This window comes from Typopeltis vanoorti, chromosome 5 (assembly GCF_054136105.1).
Source record: "Typopeltis vanoorti isolate ZY-2024b chromosome 5, IOZ_Tvanoo_1.0, whole genome shotgun sequence".
Taxonomy (NCBI): Eukaryota; Metazoa; Arthropoda; class Arachnida; order Uropygi; family Thelyphonidae; genus Typopeltis; species Typopeltis vanoorti.
In genome coordinates this window covers 129958518-129982961 of record NC_143553.1, presented here as the reverse complement: position 1 = coordinate 129982961, position 24444 = coordinate 129958518, and the positions used below count along the sequence as shown (strand labels likewise).

Sequence of the window (24444 nt, the reverse complement as noted above, 5' to 3'; positions counted from 1 at the left end):
CTCTCCCTCGATGAGTCTTTGGACTCCCTGGAGGTGTCACATGATAATAATATTTTATTCTTCTAAAAGTTTTTCATTGTATGACATCTCCACCTACCAAGATGTACATATAAAACTAATAATTCATATATAATATGAACACTGTCATCACCCATATAATACAAAACATGAGTAATGCTGTGAAATATGGTCTTCAGAATAAATCAGTTTCTGTACAAAAGATATTAAAAAAAGTAATTTATATTTCTATGAAATATTTACAATATCTTTGTGTTACAATTAAGAATTATTATCACAGATGACATATGTTATCATTAGGATTTTGTTCCAGTGCAATTTAGACAACTTTTTTAACTGAAGAAACATCTGCTTCTGATGCAAGTTGAGTTATCTTTGATAAGAGTAAGATGATGATAAGAATATACTGAATTCTTTGGAATGGAACTTAAAACATTTTTTGCTCAACTGATGTAATGAGGATATTTTAATAATTATTCCTTATTTAATATATGTGTCCTCCACGACCTGCTCTACCACGACCTCTGCGTCCACTCCACCCAACTCCACCACGAGAAGATGAATAATTATTGGCTGCTTTGAGTCGAAGACGCCTTCCTCTTTGGGATCGTCCTCTTTGTCCAGTAGTGGTAACTGCAGGCAAAGATGTAGAATGAGGTGAAGTAGGTGGAGGGGGAGGAGGTGATGAAAATGACTGCTGTGAAGAGGTTACTGAAGGTGAATTATTACTAGTGCTTGGCTCTTCTTCCCAAACAATAGGCTTTCGTTGTTGTGACATTTGCGCTTGCTGTGATGTATTACCTGCAATTATAATAAATAATATATTCAAATATGTATTCAATTTACTCTTATACTTTTTTTTAAAACAAAAATATTGCCTTTTAAATATGTTGTTTACTAATGAAGATAAAATATGATAACCATAAAACCATGATAGCAAATAATTTTGCATAAGATTTTTTTTTTTTTTTTTAGTTATCTGTAGAATACTGTTTCATTCAGAATGCACGTATGAATGCATCGCGATTACTTCAGATATCACACTTTTGATTCAACTGATCAATTAATAATAACAGGAATACATTCCCGACATAAACACAAACTTTTTTTTTAAATTGGGAACCCATCCATTAGATGAGTTTTGAGATCCACTCTGAGGGAATGTTGATTGGCTATTGCATGCATTTGAACGGATTTGACCAATAGTGTGCGCATGTGTGTGGGGATATTATTGATGCCAATTCTGATGAAAAGTGGCCCATAGAAGTACTTGAAGATGCAAATGGCAGAAAAGATACACTTCACTCACTGTGTGAAAGTGTGTGAAGTGTATCGGCATGAGAGGAGTCATTAATGTCTAACCACCCTTTTCTGTATGTCTAGTATTTTTTAGTAAGCTCTTGGGGGGAGATGGGACCACCCCCAGATGAGAGAGCAATATTCAATGGTCAGACAGATTTGTATAAAGTTAAAAGTTGTTTAGAGTTGTAGTAACCGCAAAGAAGAAAACCTAATTTTTGGGAGGCAGAGTAGGCAATATTTGTAATATGTTTGTACCAGAGATATTTGAAGTTAGTGTTATCCTGAGAATATAGTTATAATTGAAACTGACAATATTATTCAAACCCACTGGTGAATGTTTTGGAGATCTGTATTTAAAACAGTAGTCTTTAAGCTCCTGGGGATTGTGGCGATTTGTATATTGCAAGGTTTGTCAAATGAAAAGGAGGAATGCTGTCGTAAGTCAAGCATTCCATTGATGTTACTGTCAGTAATTTTTCTGAGTGTTGCTAATATGTTTCAACAATGATATCACCAGATTGTAGTTTCTTAACTGTTCTGGGAGCTCCTGCCAGTCATTCTAAACCTGTTTGAATAAAGAAGGGTGACATTTTCCCTGTTGGCCTTTCCAGTGTACACCCAGAGGGGGGGAAGGGGGGAAAAAACCTAGAAACTTTTCCAAAAATCTTTTCCTAATTAAAATTAATTTTTTTAAAAAAAATTTATTTATGTTGTGCTGTGTCTTCTATTTCAATACTACTTACGAATTAGCAATCATTGCAGATGCTCAGTCATAGGTCGTATGCAATGCAGTATGTTTTCTCAAATCGTCTACTCAACCCCCCCCCCCCCCCCAAGATTAAATCCTGAGTGCATTACTGGACCTTTCATCTGTTGCATGGATGAGAAAAACTGGCATGTTTATACCACTGTCACATGCCTTTTGTTTTTTACTTCTGTAATCAAGTGATGTATCTATGGTATCAGTACTTGGTTGGGATCTTGTGAGTGCCTGCAAAAAATATGAGGATGAAAAATTCATGATCAAAGGCTTTTATGTTCAGCTCCAGAGCTTCCCACCCAACACAGACACCCACTCACCAACAAGCAATGACTGTGTTTGTGAATGGAATGACATACCCCAGAAGCTAAACTTGCATCACAGCAAGCCTTGAGTACCTTCCTTGACCATGGAGATAGGAGACTTACTGCAACACTGTTTGACCCTTGCAGGCAAGCCCACTAGCCGACTGATCCTAGCCAGGTCATCCAGGACCCCCCCCCCCCCCCCCCAAATGTCCATGGGGTTGCACTGCACAGCAAACATAGTGGCAGGGCATTGGATCCCAGTAATGATCGCCTAAAAGAAAAGGTAGTAAAAAAAAAAAAAAAAGAAGTAGAGTAAAGAATACAGGAAGAAAAAGCAAGGAAACATGGAAAGGGCCAGTGCCATCACTTGGAGGTCCCCTACATCACCACACAGGCAATCCTAAGAGGAGGGGTGTCAGCGATGAACACGGCAAATGATGCCATTAAGATATTTCTCATATTTAATAACTGTAGTTAGGTAAGTAAAACTCCATGCTGTTCTTTGGTGGATCTTAATTAAAGATGCCAATTTCAAGTGGTAGACATTTTAAGCTGCAAGTCTCTTTAGAGATCAAGCATAACAAGAAGTTACCAATCAATCACAACATGATAACCTAAAATACAAGGTGATCAAAACTAAAGTATCCCTGTTTAAGGTCTTGTCACCAATGATCAAAATGTTGTAAAATTTCACAGGAATACATTGTGCATCATGCAGAAGTGATATCTGAGGAAAAAAGAAGTTCCAAAATTCTCCACAAGAGCAAGCACTGTTTATATGTAGATACTGCATTGTTTAGCTTAATTTTTGTACACACACACACATATTATTTACTAGTTTACCTTTGACTATATACTGCTGTAGCCTTTGCAGTAATTTTGTTCATAAATTAGTAAATAATATGTATCTTTGACTACTTATGTATTGCTGTAACTGTTGAAATAGTTCAATTATATATACTATCTGATCAAAAGTATCCGGATACCCCTCTGAAATTCGTAAACTGACGTCTAGATGTGACTACGACCTCACTTACCACCATAAAAGGAGGCATGGAGTGTTGTCCAGTGATAAGAACAAGCAGAATAGGTAGTTCAAGAGAGCTCAGGGACATTGAATGTGGACTAGTATATATTGGTTGCCACATCAGTAAGAAATCTGTCAGAGACATTTAAACCCTCCTCAAGTTGCCGAAGTCAACAGCTGGTGATGTGATTGTGAAGGCACAACCACAACAAAACCACGGTCAGGTAGGCCACATTTAATGACAGACAGGGACCATTGAGCATTGAAGAAGATGGTTCGTGGAAATTGGCAGACATCGAGTGAAACAATCACTTGGGAGTTCTGCAGTGCTACTAACTGTCCAGCCAACACCATGACTGCTTCGAGAGGTAAGAGGAATCGGTTCCACAGTCGAGCAGCTGCCCATAAACCAAACATTTCTCCTGTGAATGCCAAGCACTGCTTGCAGTGGTATAAAGAGCGATGCCACTGGACAGTGGACAATTGGAAACGTGTGATTTGGAGTGATAAATCACACTTTACCATGTGGCAGTCCAATAGGAGGGTGTGGCGAATGCCTGGAGAACGATTCCTGCAAGTGTGTGTAGTGCCAACAGTGAAATTTTGAGGAGGTGGCATTACAGTGTGGGGGTGTTTTTTTATGGAACGGACTTCGCCCTCTCGTAACACTACATGGAAATCTAAATGCAGAAGGATACAAGGGCATTTTGAACCATTGAGTACTGTCTATGGTAGAAGATCAATTCGGTGATGACTGTTGTCTATATCAGCATGACAATGCTACCTGCCATAAAGCAAGGTCTGTGAGGGAATGATTTGTGAACAATAACATTCTCAGGGGCTCACATTGATGAGTATGGGCATGGCAAACCTGAGATACCCAAGCTAGACCTGATCTTACTTCATACAATATACACTTGGTATGTCATATCTGGAGACTACTCTTCTTTCCCTCTACTCTCTCTTACTTCTTACTCTTTCTCTCCCAGTGCTATTAGAGCAACTCGAGGGAAAGGGGTGACTCTTTCCTCTCAAACTGTAATGTCCACTAACTACTAAAAAAGGCAAGCCTAGCTGTCTTAAGGTGGAAGCCCCACCACTAGGATACCTATCGTCATGCTAGTAACTTGACATAGGGAAACACATATTACTTTCAAGTTTCAACGAAATCCAAACTGGACAGAAAACATGGGAAACGACTGCGAACTGGAAAAGGCTAAGAAACTTTGGAAAAAGAAAGACGTGGTGAAATATGCTACACGGAACATTAGAAACATAAAGAAGAAGAATTAGATAAAATTTTAAATGACGAAAATATAGAAATTGCAGTTCTTACAGAAACAAAAGAAACAGCTAACTACAACATCTTATATAGTGGAGTGGACAAACAAATACATGCAAAAGCTGGTATAATGATTCGGATCCATAAATCAAAAATAACTCATTATACATACTGGAATGAAAGAATATTAGAAGTTCAATTAAAATTAAATAAAGAAAATTTAACAGTTGGAGTGTATACCCCTGAAGGAGGAAAAGAAGAAGAAAATGATTACTTTTACAAAGAGTTGCAAGGAATATATGAAAAATTAAATAAAATAGAATATATAATTATAGCCAGAGATCAAGGATGCCCATTAATCAGTGGTGTAGCTAGAGCTTTTGCCGCCCTTTTCAATACACACTAAAAATACTATAAAAAGTCAAAACAACGTATAGGGAAATAAATTAAAACAGTATGTTTATTTTTGAAGTAAAACTTTAATTTAAACATTCGAAAATGTTATTTTTCTTGCTTTTCTGTTAGCAAAATCGTCGATGACATTGGCAAAGTCTATTTTATAGTAATGTAGGTAATTCTTAATCAGTTTTTTTTAGAAAAACTCCTCTCACAACTAGCAGCACTTACAGCAATTGTGAGGAAAATTCGCAGTTGTATTACAATATGTGGAAATGAGTTTTCGCTACTGTATTTTAGAATTAACTGCAAAAGTTCAAAAAGGTTCAAAGTGCTGCCCAGGGCGGATCGCCCCCTCCGTACCCCCCCCCCCCCCTAGCCATGCCTCTGCCATTAATGATGATAGAAGTGTGGAAAATTTCTGCAGGTGCGATAGCTATAATTAGGGTTCAACAAATATGTTCTTTTGGAGATAACTTGTGCCATATGGTGTCTTCAATTCACATGAAAAGAGAAGGAAATAAGTGAATAATATATATATATTGAAAGGTCATATATTTTGGCCTCAAAGTTACAGGCCATCATCAGTGGTAAACATTAGTTTATCACTGATGGTTATACCACTGTGTGATGTTATACATGACACAATGCAAAGGCATACCTGAGGAGACATTGTATTATTAATTTTTAATTAAATATATTATTAATTAAAACTTTAACGATGTGTAATTAAAACAAGACTCTTCCATATTTTTGATATTGAGAAGCAGTCATTCTGATTCAAGTTTAGATGATGAAGTAAGGCTTCAGTGCTTTCTTCAAATAAATCTTCGAATTTGTAGTGACAATAAGGCAGTAATCATGTTTCAGCCCACATGATATTGTGGTCTATATCTATTCAAAGTTTTGAAAAGGCCAGATTTCTCGGATTTCTTATTGATGATATAAGATTGGTATCCTTGTATTCTTTTTTTCCACTGAATATTCAAATTGTCCAAAACATGAAAGGTGACAGTCATAAGGAACTTGGTAGATACCAGGAAACCCATTATGGTTCCTGTCTTCTAAAGAAAAACATTCCCCTCTTGCACTTCATAAGTACAGTTAAAAAAACTACATAACATAAAATATGCCATAGAATTGGTTATGTAAATAAAACTGACAAACTGAAACCTCTCTTCTGATTTCTTCAATCATCAACTAAAAATTCAATCTCATTACAGATGAGAAAACAAGCACCTTTTTCAAGTGCTGATTATAATAAATGAAAAGTCCTGATTAAAGTGTCATAAGCACCCTGCTATTCTGAAATAAATTCAGTAAACTATTTCTGCTGTCCATACTATAGTGAGAGGCAATGTTTCATGTTATGAGAATATAGAGTGAAGGATATTTTATTTTTATATGCCAGTTAACACCACATTTCCTTCCCAAAAGAAACCTTTAGTTGTAATCCAGAAATGGATGTAGCAGGTCTAAAGTATCTTGCATAACAAAATGCAGTAGATGCCTCTTGAGGGATGTGATGATTTTCCTTGTAGTATAAGAGTAACTTATAACTTAATGTTATATGCTACTATGAAGTGCATTCTATAATCACAGGGTTTGTTGCAGTTTTAGTGAAATCTAAAAGGATTAAAACACAAATCAGAATATTTTAATTCTCTTCATTACTGATGTCAAATAAAAAAATCCAGAGTTCTGCTTGTTTTTTAATTATACAGATCTTTTGCATTGTAATCAAAGGATGTAAATGTAATAAAATAATCCACAAATGCCTTTTATTCTCTTACAGAGAGTGGGTGAGGCCATTTAGCCCTATCCAACTTTGGAGACTGGGTGGGCAGTTCAATCTCCACCAGTAGCCAATCAGAGAGCGCTGACCAAAGACTAATTTTAAGCAACATCCAGTAAAAAGATGGCAAACAAATGCCACCATCTTAATTCCTCAAATATATGATATTGTCTGAAACAGTGTGAGGGTTCTACAGTCAATTTTCTTGAGTTTATGGGGTAAAAAAACCTAAGTTTTCATGAGAAAAAAAAAAATGTTTTTTTTTTCAAGTAACTTGGGAACCAGTCAAAAAAAAAAAAAAAAAAGCCTAAAAAAAGGATCCTCTAGTTGGCGACTAGAAGTGAACTTAGATCTGCCTTCTGGTGGCCTGGCATAGTAGAAGCAAATCCCACTTCTACTGAGCTATACAGAAATCAAGCGTAACTATTTTTTTTTTTTTTTTTTTTTTTTTTTTTTGTCAGTGTCAGTTCTGGGAAAGTTGTAAAGGAGCACTGGAGAGAGAGTATAGCTTAAACTCTGAAAGTCTTAAATAACTTATCACTAAAGCTCTCGCACTGTTTATTTAATTCATGTGTAAATTACACTAGCATTCAATAACAGCTAATATATTCTATGACATTTTTGTAAATGAGAAGAATATATATGAAGAGAAGAGGACTTTTTTTGTTACCTTTTTCTCTTTAGCCTTCTCTCTTCTTTTTTTACTTCTATAATTTTTTGCTAATTTTTTTCTGTTGAATACAAAATGCTGTTATCATTATTTACAACTACATCAATGAAGAGAAAAGGACTTTTTTGTTACCCTTTTCTCTTTAGCCTTCTGTCTTCTTTTTTTTACTTCTATAATTTTTTGCTAATTTTTTTCTGTTGAATACAAGATACTGTTTTCATTATTTACAACTACATCAATGAAGAGAAAAGGACTTTTTTGTTACGGTTTTCTCTTTAGCTTTCTGTCTTCTTTTTTTACTTCTATAATTTTTTGCTAATTTTTTTGACAAATACAAGATGCTGTTATCATTATTTACAACTACATCAAGATAACAGTTAATGTATTCTATGACATTTTTGTAAACAAGAAGAATATATATGAAGAGAAAAGGACTTTTTTGTTACCCTTTTCTCTTTAGCCTTCTCTCTTCTTTTTTTACTTCTATAATTTTTTGCTAATTTTTTTCTGAATACAAGATGCTGTTATCATTATTTACAACTACATCAATGAAGAGAAAAGGACTTTTTTGTTACCCTTTTCTCTTTAGCCTTCTCTCTTCTTTTTTTACTTCTATAATTTTTTGCTATTTTTTTTTGTCAAATACAAGATGCTGTTATCGTTATTTACAACTACATCAAGGGGAAGGCCCATGGGATGTTTAGTTATTGTATAACTGAGTTTCTATTTGTGGATTTTAATTTTATAATTTGAGTATCACTACTGAATATTATATGTTTGCTTCAAATCATGGCAGTAATTCTCAGAGAACTCAAAAGTTTTTAATGACATCATGTCAAGTTTAACACTTCTTGAGCATGTGCAATGCCATTTAAATTCTATGACTATACCGATCGCTTCTCCATTTCCTTTTGATGGTAGTTTAAATTACTATCAGATGGTAGTTTATCATATGGGGTGTGAGAGTGCTTGACCTGGTAATAGCATCTGAGAATTTGACTGTAATGAATATGACCATGTTACCACCTATTGGTGAGAGTGATCATAAGGTCTTGACCTGGGAGGTGGCTAAAGGTGTGGAATTTTCGATTAAGACAGGGTATATGTGGAATTACTGTGCTGGCAAGTATGACAAGCTTAGGAGATTGCTTGGGTCAGTGACATGGCATGTACAACTGCAAGGGCTGGACGTCGATAGAGCATGGGAAGTGGTCAAGGAGCATTTACAGGAGGTTATGGCTGATTGTATACCTAGAGTCTGAATAGTAAAACAAGTAGGGGTTAAATGGATGAATAACACCATTTAGCTTGAGCTGCAAAAAAAGAAACAACTGTGGAGGGAATTTAAAGAAAGGGATGACCTGCAGGCACACGAATGGTATAAAGTGCAGGCCAGAAGGGTAACAAGTGTGGTAAAAACAGCAAAAGCCGATTATGAAAGGAAACTAGCTATGCAAGCAAAAGAGAATCCCAAACAGTTCTTTCAATATGCTGCAAGCAAGAAAAAAACCGTACATGGCAAAATGATTTTAAGGAATGACGATGGTAAGGAGGTCACTGAACCAGTCGATATAGTGGAGTTACTGAGCGCACACTTTGCAAAAGTATATCATCCAGGTGGTGACATTGAAAAAATGAAGGAGCCATTAGTTTATACGGGAATTGTGATGAATGAAGTGGAGGTGAATAGTCTATTACAGAACCTTAATGTGAATACATCTGTGGGATTGGATGGTATACCGGCACGGGTCTTGCGTGAAGCGGCTAAGGAATTATCAGTGCCCTTGACCATGTTGTTTAATCTGAGTCTCGGGTCTGGTTTAGTCCCGAAGGCGTGGAAAGAGGGGAAAACAGTTTCACTGCATAAAGGAGGATCCAACACTACGGTTGCAAATTACCGACCGATCAGCATATCAGGAATTGTTGTCAAGGTCTTGGAGAAAGTAGTCAAGAGAAAAATACAGGAATGGATTGATGAAAATGAGATACTGTACAGGGGACAGCATGGCTTTGTAAAGGGTAGATCATGCCTGAGTAACTTGCTCAAGTTTTATAACAATGTGACGGCTGAACTGGATAAGGGAAATGGGTTTACAGTGATACTGCTGGACCTGGCAAAGGCGTTTGACAGGATACCACATGGAATTCTAATCCGTAAACTACAACATATGGGAATGGATATAGGGTTGGTGAGATGGATAGGTGGGTGGTTGATGGAGAGATATCAGAGAGTGGTTTATTCAGGAGTGGAGTCCAAAAAACGGCCTGTGACTAGTGGGGTGACGCAGGGTTCTGTTCTTGGACCACTGTTTAATCTGTTCATTAACGATATAGGGAAGGATCTAAGTGGAACAGTTCATTTGTTCGCTGATGATGCAAAGTTGGGGAGGGCGATAGTGAATGCAGAAAGACGTCAAAGTCTTGCAGGATGACTTGGATAGATTGGAGTTCTGGGCTAAGGAGAATGGATGTCAATTTAATGTGACAAAATGTAAGGTTATGCATTTTGGGGTGAAAAGATTAGCAGCAGTATACCACATGGGTGGAACTGTACTCCAAGAGATTGATGAGGCCAGGGCCTTGTGAGTGTTGGTGGATAGGGAGATGAAGTTTAGGGGGCACATTGCGAAAGTAGCTAAATCAGCTCATCAACTCACTTGGTTGTTGAAAAATACCTTAACGAGCAGAGACAAGCAAGTTATTGTACTTCTGTACCGAGCCTTGATAAGACCTCATCTTGACTACTGTGCCCAGATTTGGTCACCTCGGTTCCTTCTTGATGGGGAGGAGGTGGAGAGGATCCAGAGGCGAGTGACTAAGATGATAGCAGGTCTATGGAATGAACCATATGAGAACAGGTTGAAGATTTGTGGGTTGCAGAAACTGGTTGATAGGCGGAAAAGGGGAGATATGATTGAGACATTCAAATTGCTAAAAGGATTCTATAAGATTAATTCAGAGGATATTTTTGAGATCAGGACTGGTGGTGGGAGAACTAGGGGACACCTATGGAAGCTGGGCAAGAGTGTGGTTAGCAGTGGTGTTAGAGCTGGTTCTTTACTTGAGTGGTAAATGAGTGGAATAAGCTGCCAGAGTCTGTTGTGGGTGCTATGACAGTGAGCAAGTTCAAGGCAAGGTATGATAGATACTGTGAGAATGTCGTATAGTTGTGTGGACATGATGTTTAGGGCCTCCCTCGATGAGTCTAAGGACTCCTTGGAGTAGCCCGAAAATAATAATAATATGCTCATTTGAAAAGTAAAAAGTTATGTCCTCAAGCCAATCCAGTTTGAGCCAATTTAGCTAGTTATTGCAGACGTGGAAGAGATCGGGGGGCCTCACCACGTTACTATCCTGGAGTCGATTATGGAGAAATGGAAATATCTTACAAACTATGTTTTGGAAGTTGGAACTCCTACAACGTCCTAATAATTAAAGGAAACAAGATACTGAAACTAAGAGTAAAATAAGCATTGCAAATGCATCTCATGATGATGTCAACTCAAATTCAAAAGGAAGGTTGGTATCTGATATTCTTCATTTGAAAACAAGAAACAGTCTTGAAAATTGAAACTTGTGGAATGCGAGATTATATAAACTAGAACGTTTTGAACAACTAAAAATTTTATACGAGAAATGAAAAAAAAAGTTAATGTGCGGTGACTCACAATAATGAAGAAATAGATTTTTACAATAACTTAGAAAAATCTACAGGATATGTTAAATCAAATGAGATACTCATAATGATGGGTGACTTGAATGCAAAGGTTGGTGAAGGACTGGTCTGGCTTGAAATACGACAAATATTCCAGAGCAGCAAAAAAAAGACAAAAGTTTTGTGGCATGGCTGCCCACCCTCCTTCTAGGGGACGACACTTGAAGATTTCAAAAATAAATCTTATTGTAGTTTGATATACTGATAAAGCTTAGAAAACATTGAAATGATTTGAAAAAAAAAAAAAAAAAAAAAAGGATAGATTACATAATTTTTTTTTTTTTTTAAAAATTACATAAACCAGAAACCTTACAGCTTACACATAGAACTTTTTTTCAAGACAAGCCTCCAAGAAGTAGAGTACTGGTGCTCTCTCATTGGATGAAAAATCATCTACCACCTAAAGGCAGTGACAAATATCCATGACCACAGTGGGATAGAAACCTACAGCCAGCTATTTAGCTAACTGCTGACTTATCATAAAATAAATCTGTATGTTAATATTATTAAACTTCATGGAATCATTTTCAAGCTTCAAGGATATATGAAAATAAATAAACTTAAACTAAAATTATAAATTCACGGAACAAGAGTGATTTTTCAGTTCATGTCTGAAAAAATGACTTACACACTGTGTAGCTCACTGTTAGTAAGGCTATCATATCATCTTAGCCCATTTCAGCCATGTTAAGATCACTGTAGAAATATAAAATTAAATCCTATTCTTCGGTTCTTCTTGTATTCTAACAGAATATCTCTATTATCTCTGCCAATTCTTTAAATCTTCACATGTAGCTATTACACATACACAATACATCACTCTCTCCACCCCTGCTTCCTAGACAACAGCATTATCCCAAAGTTAGTTAGATTAAAATATAACTTCCACACTAAAAAGCTGACAAAGTATCTTAAGTGCATCTTGGCTCTTGCTATGGCAATAAACACAAACTACATGGTCTGATACCTTGAGGCTAGAAAGCCAAACTTTGTGATATTCACGCACAAAAGAGCTTGGAGCTTCCCAAAAGATATATGAACATTGTAGATAAGTTTACATCTAATAAAGCCATAAAATGTGCATTAAAAAAAACATTACAAAAAAAGAAATTTGAAAACTAACATTAGAAACGGAAAATGTATGACATGATTATATGCTGAAGTAGTTATTAACTTTTCTGCATACTCTGTCACAAAAGTACAATACAGAATCTTATCCAAAAGAATTAGCATTGCACTGGTGCCTAAAACCATACTTACAGGAGACATTATAGCTAATGTGGAAAAAGGGCTATCTACAATGAAAAATCTGAAGCACAGTCTTAAGAAAATGCAATAACAACACATTATATAAATGAAGACTGAGGAAATGTTTCTGCTATAATATACATGAAAACTGATAGACCTAATAAAAAAACATTTATATAGCAGCATGTGAAAGAAGGGAACCAAGGTCAAAAAGTGCTTGATTTGTTCATAGCATTAGAAGGGTGTGTGTGTGTGTGGGGGTCTCTGTTAGAATATGAATATTTTATCACCAGTAGGTGACAGTAATGCTGTACTTTCCTGGGAAGTAGCTAATTATACAGATGTTTCAATTAGGACTGGTTACACGCTGAACTACAAAGCTGGAAATTATGATGACTTACGAGATTACTATCTTTGGTTCCATGGTATCAGTTACTGAATGCGAAAGATATCAGCAAAAACATTTAAGCAAGAGATGTGGAAGGAATATCATAAGAATAGGAGTGAGAGGAGTTATGAAATATACAGGGTGTTCGGGATAAATTTGACATATTTATAATTAATTATATTTTCCCGTAAGTTACATGTATTAACACACACTTCTCTTCATTTAAAAGTTTGGACCCTTCTTCATTCATATACAAGATGTCAGAAAGGATGGATAGCTGGAACCCACCTGAATCATGGAAGAGAATAACTTGTATCATGATGATTCGTGCCCGCCATCAAAATAAGGATATTACGACTGCTGCCCAATGCTCCCTGAATACAGTAAAAACAATCAGGCATGAACTAGAGACTTGCAATGGTGACTACGAGGATGTAGCAAGAAGAAAGATCCCTAGCAGACGATCTGATTGCGTTCGTACAGCAGAATTCCTCGCAAATCTGCAGGAACAGGTGTTGAAGAACCCTGGCATTGGAATTCGGGCTTTGTTCGTGGAGTTGCTAACTGTAGTCAAGCCCTGGATAACAAGGGTAGCCAATGGTAGGCCGTATGTATGGCAGCAGGATTCGGCCCCTTGCCATACCTCTGGGAAAAGTCAAAAATGGTTGTCTGAAAATTTCTACGACTTCACCAGTCCAAATGTTTGGCCTCCAAACTCCCAAGACCTTAACCCCATGGATTATTTTGTATGGGGCGCAGTTGAAAAAGACACCAATCGCACTTCCAGTAATACAAAAGCCCAGTTAATGGATAAAATTAAAACAGTTTTTGCGGCCCTTCCCAGGGAGACTGTAGCATCAGCTTGTTCGAGGTTCCGAAGCAGAATTGAAGCTGTGATCGATGCTAATTGTGGTTATTTTGAGTAAATCTTGTTGATAGTATTGTAATTAACTCTGCCTGTAATGTTTTTTTGTCAATTCATTAAATTTAATAGATACAAAGAAGATTTTCTTTTTCCTTACGAAACTGTCAAATTTATCCCGAACACCCTGTATAAAGTACAAGGAAGAAAAGCTACGAGTATTGTGCAGAAAGTTAAGTCAGAATATGAAAAGATATTGACTATGCAGGATAAAGGCAATCCAAAAGAATTTTATTATTATGCCACAAGTAAAAGAAAGAATGAATGTGGAAGAATAACTTTAATGAATGCGGATGGTACTCTTGTATCAGAAGCTGATGAGACTGTTCAATTAATCAATGTCAACTTTGCTAAGATATAATATCAACCAGGTATATGGTGCACTGTGACTAGTACTATGTTGAATGAAGAGCAGGTGCATAAGAATGAGGAAGAAGAGCTGTTGCATAACCTGGATAAGAATTTGGCTTTAGGAGGAGGTGTGTATGCTAAAGGAATGCTCAGCTGAATTGGCCAGGCCTTTGACATGTTTGTATAACTTGAGTCTCAGCTAAGGAAAGATACCACAGGAATGTATGCTAGTTATGTTGTTGAATGAAGAGATGTAAGTGCATGAGAATGAGTTTAAAGAGCTGTTGCATAACCTGGATAAGAATTTGGCATTTGGTGGAGGCATGTATGCTAAAGGAATGTTCAGCTGAATTGCCTTGGCCTTTTACATGTTTGTATAACTGTGATACAAAAGAAATGGAAGGAATGCATGATAGATACATAGTACAAGGGTGGTGAAAAAACCAATATGTTTAACTACCTGCCTATCAGTACTTCTTATGTGGTGGTGAAGATATTAGAGAAGTTGGTAAGAACTCACATATAAAAATGGAGAGACAGACAAGCCCTACCGAAAAGAAACAGTATGGGTTTACTAAAGGAAACTCATGTTTTAGCAATTTGCTCATATTTTACAACAATGTTACAGCTGAGTTGGATAAAGGGAATGGATACACCAGGATAATGTTTGTTTTTTCTAAGGTATTTGATAGAATACCACATGAAAGACTGTTGCATAAACTAGAGAATATGGGATTGAAATATAAACTCTTTACCTGATAAGTGGATGATTGGCAGACGTCAAAAAGTAGTATACTGTGGGTGTGAATATTCCAATTTAAGATGACTAGTGGTATACCCTAGGGTTCTATCCTTGGACCATTGTTGTTCAATCTGCACATTAATGACATTAAGAATGATCTCACAGGAGATGTTCAATTGATTACTGATGATGTAAAGATAGGCAGGTCAATCAGGAATGCTACTGATATCCAGCACTTACAGAATGATTTGAATAGGCTGGAAATTTGGGCAAATGAAAATGGCTATAGTTTAATGTTAGTAAGTATAAAGTTCTATACTTTGGCATGATGGGATTTCCCATGGCATATTATATTAGCAAGGTTATGCTATAAGAAACCAATGAGGCTAGGAATCTTAGTGTAAGGTGGATAGGAATTTGAAGTTCAATGATCGCATAGCAAAAATTGCAAATACAACTCAGAGGATAATTGAGATGTTCAAGTGAACCTTGACAATTAAGGATAAGGAAGTCAATTTGCCTCTTTAAAATGCCTTAATAAGACTGTACCTGGACTACTGTGAGCAGATTTGGTCTACTAGATTCCGAAGGGATAAAGGCAATGTGGAAAGGGTGCAAAGAAGTGTTACGAACAGTATATTGAGATTATGGAATGTAGATTATGAGGAATCGATTGTAGTATGTGGACTAGACTCTGGTTAACAGGAGAAGGGGGGGGAGGGATATGAGAGAGGTGGACAAACTTCTCAATTTGTGTTATAGTAAATCATCTAATGAAATTTTTTGTTATATGGAAGGTGGGGAAGAGAATACAAGGACATTGATGGAAATTAAGTTGGTCTTCTGTTAAGAAAGGGGGTAGGAGCCAGTTTTCTCTCACAGAGCAGTGAGTGAGTGCATCTAGTGTGAATGAGTTTAATCAAAGGTATAAAAGCTGGTTTGGATGATAGCCTCTCTCGATGAGTCCTTGAATCCCTGGAGGTCTTAGATAATAAAATGCGAAACAATATATTCAGACATTGTTTTGAACTGTCTGTTGAATCACATACCAGAACTAATGCCATCTTTCTTTTCAGTGACTTCCACAGATTGTTCTTCTTGTCTTTTTTCATTTTCTATTTCTTCTGGCTCAGTGACTGTAGGCATATCACTAGTAGGTTCTCCTTGATCAGGGTCTATTAAAAGTCAAACGGTATATGTATTATAAAAGAGCTTATAGTACTTATAATAATATACAATATTAAGAAAAATTATATTTTTGCCTGTTGAGTTTGGATCAAGGTAAATAACAAAAACACATGTTACTTGCAACATATTTTATTATCACTATTATTAGAGATCTGTCACAAGAACAAACAAAATTCTACTGTAACAAATATTATTTATATATATTGGTTTATGGATATATACAAAACAGTTAACTAGAGAATACAGTAGTCCACCCCCCCCCCTTATCTGTGGGTAGGAAAAGTTCCAAGACACCCCCCACGTGGATAGTACCGAACCCTATATACAGTTTTTTCCCTATACATAAATACTTATGATAAAGTTTAATTTATAAATTAGGCACAGCAAGAGATTAACAACAATAACCAATAATAAAACAGAACAATTATAACAACATACCGTAATAAAAGTTACGTGAATGGAACCTTGCAACCTCAGCATATCGTTTTTTTTTTTCATTATTTATTTATTATTTTATGAAGTGAGAACATTAACCTTTTCACTTAAAGGGAGTACTTTACAGCTTATCATTGGCATATCCGAATTGCCAGGATCACAATTCTTGTGCTTTGGGGTCATTACTGAGTAAAATAAGGGTTACTGGAACAAGTACTGCAATAACAAAATAGCCAATCTGATAACCGACACTTACTCAAAACAGCATGCAATTTAAAACTTTTCAATTGTTTATTTCTGGAATTTTCCATTTAACATTTTTCGATGGCTACTAAATAAATAATGGGTGGGTAACATATATGGCACAGCATGTGGATATTATTATTATTATTCCAGGCAACTCCAAGGAGTTGACAAACTTATCGAGGGAGGCCCTAACATCATGTCAAAAACAACTATTCGACATTCACACAGTATCTATCACTCGCCATGAACTCATTCACAGTCGTAGCACCCACAACAGACTCTGGCAGCTTATTCCACTCATTCACCACTCTCCAAGTAAAAAACCTAGCTCTAACACCCCTGCTAACCACATTCTTGCCCAGCTTCCATGTATGGCCCCTAGTTCTCCCACCACCAGTTCTATTCTCAAAAATATCTTCTGGATTAATCTTATAGAAACCTTTCAGTAATTTGAATGTCTCAATGATATCACCCCTTTTCCACCTATCGACCAATTTTTGCAACCCACAAATCTTCAACCTGCTCTCATAAGGTTCATTCCACAGACCTGCTATCATCTTGGTCACTCGTCTCTGGATCCTCTCCACCTCCTCCCCACCAAGAAGAAACCCTGGCACCCATATCTGGGAACAGTAGTCTAGATGGGGTCTTATCAAGGCTTGATACAGAGGAACAATAACTTGTTTGTCTCTGCTTGTTAAAGTATTTTTCAGAAGCCAAGTGATTTGATGAGCTGATTTAGCCACTTTTGCAATGAGCCCCCTAAACTTCAATTCCCTATCCACCAACGCTCCCAAATCCCTGGCCTCAATCTCCTGGAGTAAGGTTCCACCAATGTGATATACTGCTGCTATTCTTTTCATCCCAAAAGGCATAACCTACACTTTACCACATTAAATTGACACCCATTTTCCCTAGCCCAGTCCTCCAAACTATCCAAATCATCCTGTAAAATTTTGACATCCTTTGCAATCACAATTGTTCTATCCAACTTTGCATCATCAGCAAACAAGTGAACACTTCCTCTCAGATCCTTTCCTATATCACTGATAAACAATTAAAAAGTAGTGGTCCAAGAACAGAGCCCTGCGGCACACCACTAGTCACAAGATGTCTTTTGGACTCAACTCCTGAATAAACCACTCTCTGGTATCTCTCCATCAACCACCTTCCTATCCATCTCACCAACCCTATATCCATCCCCATCTGCTCCAGTTTACTGATTAGAGTTCCATGTGGTATCCTGTCAAAGGCCTTGGCAAGGTCCAGTAGAATCACTGTAAACCAATTACCCTTATCCAGTTCAGCCGTCACTGTGTTATAAAACGTGAGCAAGTTACTGAGGCATGATCTACCCTTCACAAAACCATGTTGTTCCCCCATACAATATCCTATTTTCATTTATCCAATCCTCTATTCTTTTTTGACTAATTTCTCCAAGACCTTGACAATGATTCCTGATATGCTAATTGGTCGGTAATTTACAACAGCAGTCTTGGAACCTCCTTTATGCAGTGGAACTATTTTCCCCTCTTTCCACACATATGCTGGACAAAGGAGTGATTCATGCCTTAAGGTGGGATGGCATTCAATTTAAAACTCATAAATTATTTATTACTAAAAGAAAGAGCCATAAGCCTTCATTTCAGCAATGTAAAATTGCATAGACAAAGTGGATCTAGTTGCCTTAGCTTGCACTACTTAAGTAGTGCAAGCTAAGGCAACTTGGGGATGCTGAAGATTGTATTCTCCTAATCTGAGGTCAAATGAGGTCAAACTATGAAACCTTCATAGTTTTTACAAATATTCAGTTTGGAAATCATGTTGGAATCTAGTATCCACTTTGCCTATGTAATTATAAGTTGTTTATTTCTGGAATCTTCCATTTAATATTTTCAGACGCGGCTGACTGTAGATAAATGAAACCACGGAAAACAAACCTATGGATAAGGGGGAGGGACTACGGTAAATTACGATTTATTGTTCAGATAAAAAAAAAAAAGGTTAAAATACTATATATATATATATGATAAAAAAATAGACAAAATCCTTAGCCCATCCATGATATACCAAACGTACTATAGGTTTGCAAAAGAACCCTTCATGGGTGGGAGCAACATAGAGAAAACATCTTATGCTATAAGAAAGTTGTAAAAAAATTGCATATGAAAACAAAGAAAGAAAAATTATATATATATTTTTAATTTGTTTACAATGTGTTTGTTTATTGTTATTATGTGCCTCTAATATTAGTGACAGTTCCAACTCAGATAAAGCTTAGTCTAAGAAATAATTACTTTCACAGAAAGAATAAAATTAATTAATAAAATCAAACACACAAATCACCTTATATTTTGCATGAATAAAAACATTACTGTTTCCTGTCTATTATCATGTAAATACCCAAATCCACAACAGTGACTGCAGAGCTATAAAAGATTAATAAACATAATAATAAGCGATCTTTAAGATTTGACTTAAAAATGAGACTGTTTTACTCAGAATTTCCTTTATCAGAAACTCATCACTATCAAATTCCTGACATGTACCCTCAAGGGGTGTACAGGATATAATAGTACTACATGAAAAATTTACATCATTACCTAACTTCCTATCTACAATTTTCCTCCAAATCAGTCTGTTACTTGTCAAGACTCCAACATTATCAGATCTTATATTTCTATTGTCTAAGGCACTTTGTACCCTATCAATCCACCTATATCTTGGTCTTCCTCTGGGTCGTCTTCCTGCCGACCTGGCAGGGAACACTTGTTTTGCTAATCTTTCCTCGCCCATTCTGTTTAAGTGTCCACACCACCTGAGATTAGCTCTGCTAACACATTCCTGGAGCAATTGTAAAGGTTGGATAAACTGTGATTAAGTCGTTTGAATAAATATACTGAATTATTTGATATACAGTAAACCCTCCTATAACGCGGTTTCCATATAACACGGAGCCAAAATTGCGACAGCCCTCTTATAACGCGGCTTCTGTTCAACAACATTCCATCAACTTAATTGGTTTAAGAAGATTCTCTATAGCATGAATTTAACTATGCGTTAAATTTTTACAGTTGAAATTAACGGGGAATTCCCTTCTTTTTGGTGAAGGTACATCACCATTTTCCAATTTCAGTTATCAGGGAATTCCTCTATAAGCGAAGAAACGATGCGAGATTGTTCACAGTGCTCTGTTTTAATGCTTAAAATAGACCGTATGATTGGCTGTTGCATATTTGTGTGAATTTTTTTTTTTTTTTTTTATCCAATAGCGCTGCCGAACTTTCGCTGTTGCAACCACCCACTTTGTCATCAATTTTAAGTGCAACTTAGTAGGAAACTGTCTGTAAATCTGTGCAGACGTACATATCACGATTAGTGTTCAATAAAGTGCCTTTTGCTCGCGTAATTTGTGTTATCGTAATTGGACAACATTACACAATACTGTAGGTAATATTTTTTATTTGCTGTAAAATAACTGTTAACCGCAGGTTTGCATAATGTCAGACACAAAAGAAACAAGAAAACAGTTAAAAAGAAAGTTTATATCTCTTGAGGACAAAATCCAAATTTTAAATCGTTTAAAGGGTGGAGAAAAAATATCGTCTGTTGCAAAATCGAATTTGAATGAATCTACAATTCGAACCGTAGAGAAAAATGCGGAAAAGATAAGGAAAACTATGGCAGATGGCTGTCCGTTAGGTGCGAAACGTGTCACCCGCGCGCGAAACATTAATATGGTTAAAATGGAACGAGCATTGATGATCTGGTTGGAAGACTGTATAGCCAAAAAAGATTCCAATAAGTGGAAATCTTATCAAATCTTATGCAGAACGAATCAAACTGATTAACAAGTGATTTTACTTACTTCCGAGTTTCACTCCACGCGGTTCCCATATAACGCGGTACAAATCAATCTGATTCGTACTAATTCTGAGTTTCTTACAGCGCGGTTTCCATATGACGCGGTATACGGTTTCCACATAACGCAGCACGAATTAACCTGGTTTGCACATTAAATCTGAGTTTCTTATAACACGGTTTCCATATAACGTGGTACGAATTATTCGCGTTATAGGAGGGTTGGCTGTATATCGTTTTTAAAATTAGAAATAAATGGTTGACAGTGTAAAATTTCTTTGCATAAATCATCTACATCAATGTCTGAATGATTATCATGTGTTAATTTTTGTCGTAACGTTTTACAACAAGATAATAAATATTCTTTATTTTGTGAAGTACTTAACAAATACAAAAACTGAAATGAATTCATATGTTCTTTTAATAAAGTAAACCTTTCCTGCAAAGATTGTAATTTTGATCTATTATGCAGAGAAAAAAAAAAATACCTTAAATGAAATTTCAGGATCTACTATATTTTCATTTTCATGTTCGTAATCAAATTGTGTTGTCTTTTTACGTCACCTTAGTGGTCTACTACTACAAAATACAGAATCTGCGTCAAATTTTGTTGCAATTAATTTTGAGCTTTTTACAATTTCTTTGAAAGTTTTAATCATTTAAAAAATGATTTAGATCATTCAATGCATTTAAAGCAAGTTGGATATTTATAGATGAAGTATTTTGCTGACAAAATTCACTTTATTTAAAATATCATACCAAATCTTTGGTGCCTTTAACTATTCCTGGTGCCTGTGTGCCGGCCATTGCACATATGGCCGGCATGCCCCTGACTATGGTCAATATGGCCTTGCATGCCATGTTTTGGATACAACCCACAGGATCTCCTGGAGAAAAACCACCATGCTCCACCATAGAAAATTCAAAAAAGAAAGACTTTCTTAGAATCTGTGGCGGCACTTAGAAATCAACCAAATTTAAATAAATACAGTTGCATAAAACTTTCCGGTTATAATTCTTCTCGTTCATCTCGTCTCCCTGCCGGCCTGGTTGGCTGAGTGGTTAGCGTATTCGCTCTCCAGCCAAAAGCTGCAGGTTTGAATTCTGCTGTGGGCATGGATGTTTGTGATTTCTGTGGAAAAACTAATGGTGGTAGTCGGTGGTGGATGGAGTGGTGGAGAGAGGGCTGTAGAGCAGGTGCCCTCGATGAGTCTTTGGACTCCCTGGAGGTGTCAAATAATAATAATTTCCTTAAAGTCATTCCTTGACAAAACTGCCAATTTTCATCAGAGACAATATCTTACCTTTTGTATGTTTTAGTGCAAACTTGAAAAATTTCTGCAATTTTGGAAAATGCTTAGTTTTTGAATTAATTGATATTTTGATGGGAACTCTTTCCTGTCCAACGATCGTTCATCTGACATTGAAGTCTATGGGTGACCGTAGCAGATGTACCGATGTGTGAACAGGCATCTCGTCTCCCTGCATCATTGTGATGCAGCATCTTTAGAGGAGGAGGAACACATCTAACTGGTACCTAACCTAACAGATGCTGGCAGGAAAATGCAGCCGAACATCTAACCTAACAGTTGCTGATGGAAAAATGCAGCCGAACACAATCAATGTACTGCTCAAACAAAAATGCGTCCGCTCCGGTCTCCCGTAGACTGCCATGTTAATGAACTGCCAGTTGGAGGGGAAAGAGTCAGATTTTGGAAATGGATTCATTCAAAAACAATAATGCACCAATTTTTTATGAGTTGTGCTGTTATCATTGAAAGGTAAGAAATTGCCTGATATGCTACGTTTCGCATGCAAAGGGGAATGATTCCAAGTAACTATAGTCAACTTTCCAAAATTTGGGAAACATTAATTATTAGATATCTCACTTAATATTCTAGGCCACCTACAAATGCTCACAGAGGGCACACCACCTAAATAGGACTAGAGTCACCCACGTGTCTCACTTAGTATTGTGTTGTTACAAAATTATTTGTGACAGATGAAATATTGGAAGCATTAATATTAGTTTCAGTCCTTTCTCAGTGCTGTAAATATTACATTAAACCTTCAACATGAGGAAGGACTGATGCAAGAATAGAGATAAACAAACTAGAGTACTTATGAAATTTCAATGTGAACACAGCTATGGAATATCAGTCCAATGTGTCATGTGAAAAGAACATGCAAATTGCATTACTCTGACAAGACTGTTTATTTTAGATCTCAGCTTTTATGTTACATAAAGAAGGTTTATATGTAAATTACACATTACAGATACTAAACTGGTATCTATGGGCGGTTTTTGATTCCTTTGGAAAATGACAAAATTGTCATGCTTTGGGACGCCATACTGTAAAAATCAAGATATGGAGCCTCACTAAGCAAGACGCAGGCGGCATGTGGCCATACCATAAAAAGCAAGATATGGAGACTCGTTAAACAAGTTGTGTGTGGTCTGCCGCATTGCACAAGTGACCGTATCATAACCAGAGACATATGGAGACACCGCCGCTATCCTACTCGCCGGCAAGAGAGCCGAGCATCGCCGTGACGTCAATTTGATGTAACTTCCATTTGATCCCCCCCGTGACATCACTTTGGTTGTGAATGAAGACGAGGTACCGGCTCACACATGAATGCGACATTGGAAGGGAAGGAGTCTGATTTTCGAAATGGAATAATTCCCAAACCTGACGAGCGGGAATTTTAGTGAGTTGCGCTGTTACCAGAAAAAGATAAGAAACTGCATGATATGCTAATTTTTGAATTTCGAACGGAAACATAAACAGCCACGCTTTGTCATTTAAATAATTACAGTTGCATAAAACTTTCCAAAATTTGGGAAACATTAATTATCAGAGATCTCACGATTTCCCAATTTCAAATAATTATATTTAATAATGAAAATGTGGTACAGTTACAAAATAAATTACCAAGTACGAAGTAAGGCCTAAAGTTTTACTCACTACAACGTCGTAACACATGCCAAACAGTCACAAGGGATTATTATTATTATTATTATTCATGACACCTCCAAGGAGTCCGAAGAATCATCTTGGGAGGACACCTATTGTACAACTCTCCGTCTCCACCACTACACCAATCATCAACATCAGCGCTATCTACCGCCCATCATCATCACCATCACCACCACAGCTAGTATTTTTTATCTGTAAATTGCGTGTGTTCTGAAGGGCCGATTTGTCTGTATGGGGGATGAAAACCCCAAGTTTCCGGGAGAAAAAACCCTGCTACCTCTGTATGAGATCGGCTAACTCACCTGCGATTGAAAAAGCCCACATAAAGATTCCTCCTATCATGACGAGAATCAAACTTAGTCCTATTCCAATCGAATGCCGCAACGTACCATCGTTCTTCCAATAATTGCGCTACGGAGGCACTTAAATGTTAAGTTAAATGGGATGGTAAGTTCTCGGCTAGCACAACGAGTGGACTTGTGCAGGCTTCGCTGAAAAGCTTCTTGAATTCGTTGCACATTCCCCTCTGAGGTGCTGGTCGTCCACTACTCTTTCCCTTACATAAACACCCTATTTCTTGAAATTGTCGATACCAACGACGAATGTTTTTGTCCAGTGGTGGATCAATTCTGTAACGTCATCTAAACGCACGCTGCACAGTAATCACGGACTCAGTGTTGCTAAATTCGAGAACACAAAACGCCTTCTGTTGACTAGATGACCATTTTTCATTAACTAAGCGTAGTGGCAATTTTGGTGCTAGTAGTGGCATCTAGCGGTCATCATATCAAACACTGGATCAAGGCTGT

General features: G+C 36.8%; 1 protein-coding gene across 3 annotated transcripts in view; it reads right to left on the bottom strand.

Annotated features, from left to right (window-relative positions):
- Window positions 1-222: 222 nt before the first annotated feature.
- LOC150106811 (nucleoprotein TPR-like) overlaps window positions 223-24444 on the bottom strand; it is an 826699-nt gene continuing 802477 nt past the window's right edge. For all 3 annotated transcript variants that reach the window (XM_090393327.1, XM_090393328.1, XM_090393329.1), the window contains exons 53-54: window positions 15974-16099; window positions 223-819 (exon numbers count right to left, since the gene is read on the bottom strand). In XM_090393327.1, coding sequence (XP_090249453.1) covers window positions 503-819; window positions 15974-16099 — 443 coding nt within the window. In that variant the 3' untranslated portion in view covers window positions 223-502. The remainder of the gene's footprint in view (window positions 820-15973; window positions 16100-24444) is intronic.